The sequence below is a fragment of the Pristis pectinata genome, chromosome 11 (assembly GCF_009764475.1).
Source record: "Pristis pectinata isolate sPriPec2 chromosome 11, sPriPec2.1.pri, whole genome shotgun sequence".
NCBI lineage: Eukaryota > Metazoa > Chordata > Chondrichthyes > Rhinopristiformes > Pristidae > Pristis > Pristis pectinata.
Genome location: NC_067415.1, coordinates 80497746 through 80506676, shown reverse-complemented (window position 1 = coordinate 80506676; position 8931 = coordinate 80497746). Strand labels below are relative to the sequence as shown.

The window sequence follows — 8931 nt, the reverse complement described above, 5'->3', positions numbered from 1 at the left end:
CAGCTTCTACCCCACTGTGATAAGACTATTGAATGGTTCCCTTATATGATGAGATGGACTCTGACCTCACGATCTATCTTGTTGTGACCTTACACCTTAATGTACTGCACTTTCTCTGTAGCTGTGACACTTTACTCTGTACTGTTATTGTTTTTACCTGTACTACCTCAATACACTCTGTACTAACTCAATGTAACTGCACTGTGTAATGAATTGACCTGTACGATCGGTATGCAAGACAAGTTTTTCACTGTACCTCGGTACAAGTGACAATAATAAACCAATACCAATAGACACCTCTGCTAAGGGGAAACATTTCTCATATGTACCCTATTTATGCCTCTCTTAATTTGATAGTCCCTCTTCAGCCTTCGCGATTCCAAGGAAAATAAACTGAGCCTCTCCTCGTAATTGAAACTCTTTATCCCAGGCAACATCCTGGTGAACTCCCTTTGCACCTAATCTGGTAGAATTACATCCATGACCACAGTACTAAATTTGGAACCACCTAATTAACAATTACCACATTTCTCCCCCATTCCATCCTGCTGTTCACTTCCAATTCAAACCTTGAGTGAGTACAACAGCAAAGAGGTTAAATTATTGGACTTAAGTGCTGAAGTCTGGAGCATTGATCCAGAAACAAAAAAAATCATACCTCACCACGGCAGCCAGGAAGTTCAACTAAATCTGGAATAAAAAACTAGTGTCGGTAATGGTAACTGTGAAACTACCAGATTGTGGTGAAAAAAAATCTTAATGTCCTTTCAGGAAGGAAATCTGCCTTCTATACCTCGTCAGGTTTATGTGCCTCATTAATGTAGTTGACTTGTGACACACATGGGTCATAAACACTTATATCACTGAGCAATTTTGCATGAAATCGTGTCCATAATCAATTCACAGCAAGATCCCGCAGTATAAGGCAGCAAGGGATTGACAGAAGTTGAAACACACTTCAACTTTTGGTCAGGATGTATCAAGTGACTGCTTTTAATACTCTCGGTCTTCATAATTAGCTTCAATTGACTAATTTTCATTCATATTTTCAGTTAATTGATTACTGCTCAGAATTTAACATACCTGTGTGGCTTCAATTGATGGCTTGTCATAGGTCTTAACTGATGAAGGCAGAATAATTTAAGGTAATTCAAACTAATTGCCAACTACAGGAGGAGAATGACTTGGGTTAAGTTTCAACGCACTGTTGATCACAACAGGCGAGCTACTTAATTCTGGATTCATATGACCATTGATTCCTGTGGGTCTCAGAATATATCACAATGGAATAAGTCATTTCCAGAGAAGTTTCAGTAATCCATAGTTGTATTAAATTGAGTCAGTTCTAACGAACAAAGAAATTGCTATGCCAGTCTCAGGATGTAGACATTTTATTGAGATTTAATTTACTTTTAATTCATATTTAGGTGTCAATAGCAAAGCCAACATTTATTGACCATTGCTAACTAATTGAGGTGCTGATGGTGAGCCACCTCTCTCAACTGATGCAGTATATCTGGTGAAGATATTCCCACAGTGCCACTAGTCAGGGACTTCCAGGATTTCCATCCAGTGGTGACGAAGGAATAGTGATTTATTTCTAAGTCAAGTGATGTTCTTCCCATGTACCCGAAGCCCTTGTTCTTTGTGGTTGAAGTCACTGCTTTGAGAAATGCTGTTAGATGTAGTCGCAATGAGTAACCGCAGTGCATTTTGTAGACAATACGTATTACAGCCATCGTTGGCCATTCGTCAAGGGAGTGAATGTTTATAGTGGAGGATGGAGTGCTAATAAACTTTGTATTGGATGGTATAAAACTCTTCAAATGTTGCTTGAACTGCCCTCACACAACAAAGTGAAGAATAATCCATCACAATCCTACTCTGTAGATGCTGGAACGATTGAGGGGAGTTTGGAGGATATCTAGTCACCAGAAGATACACAGAATCTGGCCTGCTCTTCCAGGCACTCTGTCTTTGTGATTAATTTTGTTGAGTCTCTGGTCAATCCACATGAAATGTTGCAGATACTCCAATGTAAGGTGGTCATGGAAGCAACTTGTTAACTCTTGGTGTTCTCAGATCATTGGTGATGTTGCATTTAAATTTGTCATCCCAGATTAAACTGTTTTCTGGATGTTAATCATCAAGGATCTCCCCACCCCTTGCATTCATTGTTATAATGCATGTGGTTTTGCTGAGGCTAATCCCAAAGATGGTAAACTGTGAAAACAAGGGGTAACACACAAAAAGCAAAAGGAACTCAGTGGGTCAGGTGGCATCGAGAGGAAAATGGACAGTTGACGTTTCGGGTCAAAAATCTTCATCTGGATGAAGGGTCTCAACCCGAGATGTTGATTGTCCAGTTTCCTCTCTAGATGCTGCCTGACCCACTGAGTTTCTCCAGCTTTTTGCCTCTTGCCCCAGATCCCAGCATCTGCACTCTCTTGTGCCTCGACTATGAAAACAAGCAGGACATGAGAACAAAAGCGTAACACAGTTTATATGTTTAATTCATGCTGTATTTCATGGATTGCTCATACTATTTCTCATATATGACAAAGCTGATACACTTCCAAGATTTTATCAGACCAAAGAAAAAGCTATCACAGAGCATTCTATAAAAATGTTGCAGCTACATCGCTGCACAATCCCTTCATTCCAATACCTATTCATTTTACAACTACTGTATACTTCATTCCTTTTGGCAAGCTTCATACTTAATGGCATCATGTGCAGTTTTTATTTGGTCTTTTAATACAGTGTCACATAATAATGGTGCCTTTGTATGCAATGTGTCTGTATCATGATTATTTTCCAGAGTTTATGTACACATCTGTCTTGTCTCGTACACCAACTTGCCGCACCTGAAGCACTGGAGAAATGAATGTGCACAATGACAGTACACAAGTGATTTTATTTTACATGGTCCCAGCTTTGCAATATCCTCTCAAAATAAACAGGAGAACAATCAAGGAGTCATCAGCAAAAGTGCAAAGTGTTGTAAACAATAATGTCAGGAGACAATTGTGTGCGATAGTTCACGAAGCAGGCAAATAAATGCAGAGAGAAGAAAAAACAATAAAATGTGTTGTTAGTACTTGTAACTCCCTTAATGGTCCAGAGATAAATGCACTGGGTAAAAGACTCACACAAGGAAAATCATGATCTGGGCGTTTCTCTGTTTGCATAAGAGAGGCTGAAATTGATGCCAATGTACCTGGGCTGGGACTATGACAAAAAGTCAGCTGGCATTTCCTTTTCTGATTTATTTAGGGGGTTGTTGATATTGTGCACATATCAATCGGATACGAATGGCCTTCATTGAGTAAGTAAAGAGAAACTACTTCCTTGGAGTGTAAGAGAATCAGTAATTAGGGGACACAGATTTAGAGTAAATCAGAACAAAAATGCTGGACACACTCAGCAAGTCAGTCACCATCTGCGGAAAGAGAAACATTTAATGCTTCAGGTCAAAGCCCTCATCAGAACTTAATTTTTATGAGAGTCTTTGACCCAAAACATTAACTCTCTTTCCACAGATGCTGCCTGACCTGCTGAGTGTATCTAGTAATTTCTGTTTTTATTTCATGATTCTAGCATTTGTAGTTTTCTTTTGATTTTTCACAGATTTAAGGTAATTAGCAAAAGGACCAGAAATTGAAATGAGGCTTTTCAGTTACAAAGTGAATTGTCATGCCATGGGCTTCACTGTCTATGTGACCGCAGGGAGCAAATTCAATAGCAATATACAAGGGAGAATTAAAAATTTTGCGGAGATGTGTTAGTGGAAAGGGATGAACTAGATTGTTCTTTCAAAGCACTGACACTGGTACAAAGGGATAAAGGGAGTCCACTGAACAAGTTCACAGGATTTCCTGTCCTATTCCCAATCCCCCAATGCACATTAGCAGAAAGAGCCAATGCCTTCCACTGCAAAGTACGACAACCCTCATTAGTTAGCTGACATGATGAGGGAATACTTCAAATATGTAATGTGGGTCTGTTGTAGAACGGCAATCAGTCAAGTGAATTTGGGAGAGAGTAAAGGAAAAAATGCAGGAAAAATATGAAAGATTCTACAAAGTTGAAAGAACAATATCTAGTACATCAATTAAAAAATTTAAATCCTGAGCATTGCATTTTATAATTAGTAAATAATCAGCCTACCTGTTATTGGGCAGAAATTAAATGGATTAATTTTAAATATAAGTTAATAAATAAATATTTCTATTAAGACAAAATAAATAAGTGTAAGGATGATTTATATTGGATGACATGTTAAATACAGGGTCCTCTTGATCATGTGCATCACATTTTACAGCGATACATTTGGTTTTACAAATAGTGGTGATTAAAGTTCTCTCATTTTGTATGACTTCTGTAATACATTTAGAATGTAAAACATCCTGAATTCTGAGAAAGTGACTAATGTGGCTCGAAGACCTTGGGGAACAATATCTGAGAGATTTCTTCTAAAGTCCTGAAGTGTCAGTGAATTATTCTTATCGTACAAGTGACAATGAGAAACTTCAACATAATGAGCCAAGTGATTTGCAAAGTGAATTACAAGGAGAACGCATGCTGGTCTTCCTTTTCTACAAATAATAATATTGTGACTTTGAATTAGTTACCAAATAAAGTCTAAAATGTATCACTCCTTCATCACTGAAATCTTTTAATTATATATAAATGATATGTCCTCCAATATCAATCTGGAAGTTGTTTATTGATTCTTAGATCCACTTACCACTTGTTGGCTTGATAACTGACTGTCAACTTGACTCCCAACCCAAGTTATGAGTTTGCATCCTCTACATATTCGTACTTTGCTGGAGGTGCTATTTTGATGCCAAAAACAACCTGTCTGTAGTTCCAACACACACACAATTTTGTCATTTATCTCATCTCTATTTGTTACAGTGGAATGACTGTTAAATAAAGGTGTGCATTTATATAGCGCCATTCACTCTAAAGTGTTGTAACCAATGAAATGCTATGGAACCTTAGTCATTGTTGCTATTTAGAAAAACCTGTAGCCAATTTACCACAGCAATATCCCGCAAACTGCAATTAAATAATTTGTAAAAACGAGTGGGTTAATGAATAAATACTGGCTAAAATGCTGATGTGACTCCTGTGCTTTTAAAATAGGGTCCTTAATGCTTATCTGCAAGGTGAAATGGTTGAAGATGTCATAAAAATGATAGCACCTCCAATAATGCTGCTCTCCCTCTGTGCTGCATTGAAGAATTAGGCTCGACTTTTGTGCTTGGATGTCTTTTGTAAATTTTAAATCTACAACCTTATAACTCAGAGGCAAGAGTGTTGCAAACTGAACCACAACATTGGCTTATAATAACCACAGAACTTCAGACACAACTGTAAAGTGATTGATGCTTTGGCTGCTACATACATTAGGGCTATGATAATAACACAATGAATAAAAACAAAGATTTCAACAATAATCCACAATTTTACCAATAATCTCCAGTGCAGAAAATCAATCACAGAACAGTCTGATCACTAAAAATTACAATGGTCACATTACGATTACTTTTAAGAGTCAGTCTGTGTTAAAAGATAAGGCGATGGATGAAATTTAAAGCAGTGTTCCACTGGCTCTGGGCTCTAATAAGATGATATTTCATGCCTTCATAGTAGGATGCACCTCTGAGTACATCAGATATACCAAGGTGACATCTTGCCTATTAAAATTACGGATTCCATTTATCTCTTCACTGTTATTACCGAGAGGCTTACTGAAACTTTTCATGTGCTTGCTTAAGAATTTTTTTGGTGATGCAAGCCTCATTTGGAATGTTTACAAGACAATTCTCTACAAAAGTACATTTTTCATGAGGAGATGTGATCTTTTCACTTCCCAATCCTACACATTTTAATTTCTCTGCGGTTGACTCAATCCATTAAGTTTCAAACACAAATTTGAGAGTTTTCTGACTTAAGTGCTCAAGGTGATGTACAGGTGCATCAGTAATCCTAAAAACTCAACTTCAATACAGTTGAAAATGTTAATATAAGGTTTCTTGAAAATGTTCTCTGTTTGGTTTTGTGTTGGTCACTCCAATTGTTATAGAGGATTTAGGTTGGTCCACAGCTGTTTCAGATTTCTTTTTCCAGCACTCTCAGATTGTTTCAATCAAGTTGATGCTTCTTGGTGCATCTCAGGACTTGCAGAGAGGCTCCATGGATTGCTGGTGAGAATGTAGGATGCAGAAATAAGTTACAAGTACCAGTTCAAAGCAATAGAAGAGAAGGCTTCATGCAATGACTGTGGCTTCACATCTTGACAACTACAACACAGGCTCCAGCTCGTCCAATGTTCAGGGATGCTGCCTGTGGGAAAAGAACCAGAGGTAATTTATAATTGGTTTGGACCTTTAATGCAATACATTTCAGCAGTGTAAATAAGTCCAGCTTCTGGTGTATGTCCGTAACACTCAGACATGTCACACATCAAAATTTCGAAAGTGTTTAAAACTGCACTGTATAAATAAAGTTTTTTTTTTAAAATAAAGGAAGACAGGCAGTTCTTACCACAGGATTTCCTGACGTTGATAACTTGTTTCTGTGCTGTTGTTATGTTACTATGTTAATTGGTAATTGGTTTATTATTGTCACATGTACCAAAATGCAAAGAAAAGCTTTTGTTTGCATGACTATTCCAATCATAAGTACATCGAGGTAGTACATAAGGGGGTAAAAATGGAATACGGAATATAGTGTTATAGTTACAGAGAAAGTGCAGTGCAGCTGGACAAATAAAGTGCATAGGTTATGACGAGATAAATTGAGAGATCAAGAGTTCATCTTTATCATTCAAGTGGTCTGTTCAATAGTCTTATAACAGCGGGATAGAAGCTGTCCTTGAGCCTGGTGGTGCATGTTCTCAAGCCTGACGGGAAGGGGGAGAAGAGAGAATGACCGGGGTGGTAGGGGTTTTTGATTATGTTGGTTGATTTCCCAAGGCAGCGGGAAGTGTAGGCAGAGTCCATGGAGCAGAGGCTGGTCTGCGTGATGGACTGGGCTGTGTTCACGACTCTCTGCAGTTTCTTGTGGTCCTGGGCAGAGCAATTGCCATACCAAGCTGTGACGAAACCAGACAGGATGCTTTCTATAATCTTTATACCTGTAAGAATTCACGAATAACTAAAAGCTCTGTTCATACCTGGTAGATTTTAGAGAGTTAATTAATAAAGCAGAAATAAACTAAAGATCCTTGAAAATGGACCCATTAGCTCATTTGTTAATTTGCAAATAGCAACTTAACTTGGGTTATGTTGTGGTAGCTGTCATTTTCAGGTGAAAGTGTGCCCATCTGGTAATGGGTCCAGGCAATTCACCTTCGCGCATATAACCATCTTCTGGTCTGGTTCCCACACACTCCTCCCATTGGTTCCCCTCCCACCTCCCTCCCTTTATTCTGTTCTCTTCCAGTATAATTATATATATTGAAGACAATTTTAACAGGAAGGGTTAATCTTGCACTTTACAGCTTTATTGATATTCATTTGTTCCATCATTGATTCCCATATGGAGTTCAATGATTTGAATAGCCAAACCCCCATTCTTCCTAATACCCCCTATCTCTTCCCCAAATGACCTAGTCTACACCTTTCAACTAAAACCAGTAATTGATAATAAAGATCACCAGCAATGAAACACAATTCCCATGCATAAACAAGTAATGATTTCAAATCATCCTTATTTGCATAATGATTGGAAATCACACCAGTAACCTTGCCGTGAGCATTTTGTAATTTTCTTTGGTTATTGTTTTATCCATTATATCTGGAATTATTAGGAGTGTTTCTTTTACAATTAAGTGTTTATAACTTGTAAATTTTAGGCCTTGGGGAAAAAATGTGGCATTAAAGAAATGTTGTAACAATATATTAAGATCTTTTGCAATTTCAGTCTTTAAGGGTGGTCAAGGCTAATGGCTTTAAAAAAAATAGAGGGCTTCCATCGAATTACATGCTGACCAGGACATCTCATGTCACTTAGCATCCAGAGGTCTTTGTTTATGTGTAGTCCGCATTGTTTTGTGGTATCCCAATTCTGCACCAGTGTTTTAAATGACCAGTTCATTTTGTTTTGTAATGTTGATTGATGCATGAATACTGGCCATTTCGCTCTTCTGAAAAGTAATACGATGGCAACTCTTATGCCCACCTGAGAGAGATGTCACCTGAAAGTCTGCACCTCCAAACAGTGCAGCAGTGTGGCACTCCCTCAGTACTGCTGTAAAATTGTTATCCAAATAAAAATACACAAGAAGGTGTCGATGATGGTACATTCTAAGAGCATTATGAAATAATCAGCACTACAGTTATGTTTTAAAGACCAAACTTGGGTGCAATCAGACATTGAGTGTTTCAGTATTATTCCATCTAACGAAGGAGTTAATTGACTTGTGCAAATGCTCTTCAAATAATGATAAAATGCAAACCTGATTAACAATGATCCAAGTACATGTACTTCATGAATTTTTCTTGGTTGTGTGCAATAGTATAATTTATGCTGATAGTACTCTGTTCATGAAATTTGCTTCCATAAAAATTGGAGATGAATTTCCATCCCAAAGGCACCTAAAAATTATTAATAAAAATATATATATTACCTGTGTCCATTCATTGGTCTGTGGATCATAAGATTCCATAGTGTTTAGATAAGTTTGTCCATCATATCCACCAACTGCATATAGCCTGTCTCCAAGCAGACAGACTCCAACTGCATCACGAGGGACACTCACTGATGCTATCATCGTCCAAGTGTCAGTCTTCGGATCGTATCTAACATGTGAACATGAAGACACAAATTATAAGCATAAAAGGTTCATTGCTATTTTAATGTTGAGTGACTAAAACAGTTTGTCTATTAACAAATAAGACACCATGTCTTTAAGTA

The 8931-nt window shown here is 37.6% G+C and overlaps 1 protein-coding gene across 1 annotated transcript in view; it reads right to left on the bottom strand.

Annotated features, from left to right (window-relative positions):
• Positions 1 to 2510: 2510 nt before the first annotated feature.
• The window catches only part of LOC127575909 (kelch-like protein 1), a 276782-nt gene continuing 270361 nt past the window's right edge, over positions 2511 to 8931 (bottom strand). The window contains exons 10-11 of the mRNA XM_052026137.1: positions 8645 to 8816; positions 2511 to 6357 (exon numbers count right to left, since the gene is read on the bottom strand). Of these exons, the coding sequence (XP_051882097.1) occupies positions 6301 to 6357; positions 8645 to 8816 (229 nt within the window). The 3' untranslated portion in view covers positions 2511 to 6300. The remainder of the gene's footprint in view (positions 6358 to 8644; positions 8817 to 8931) is intronic.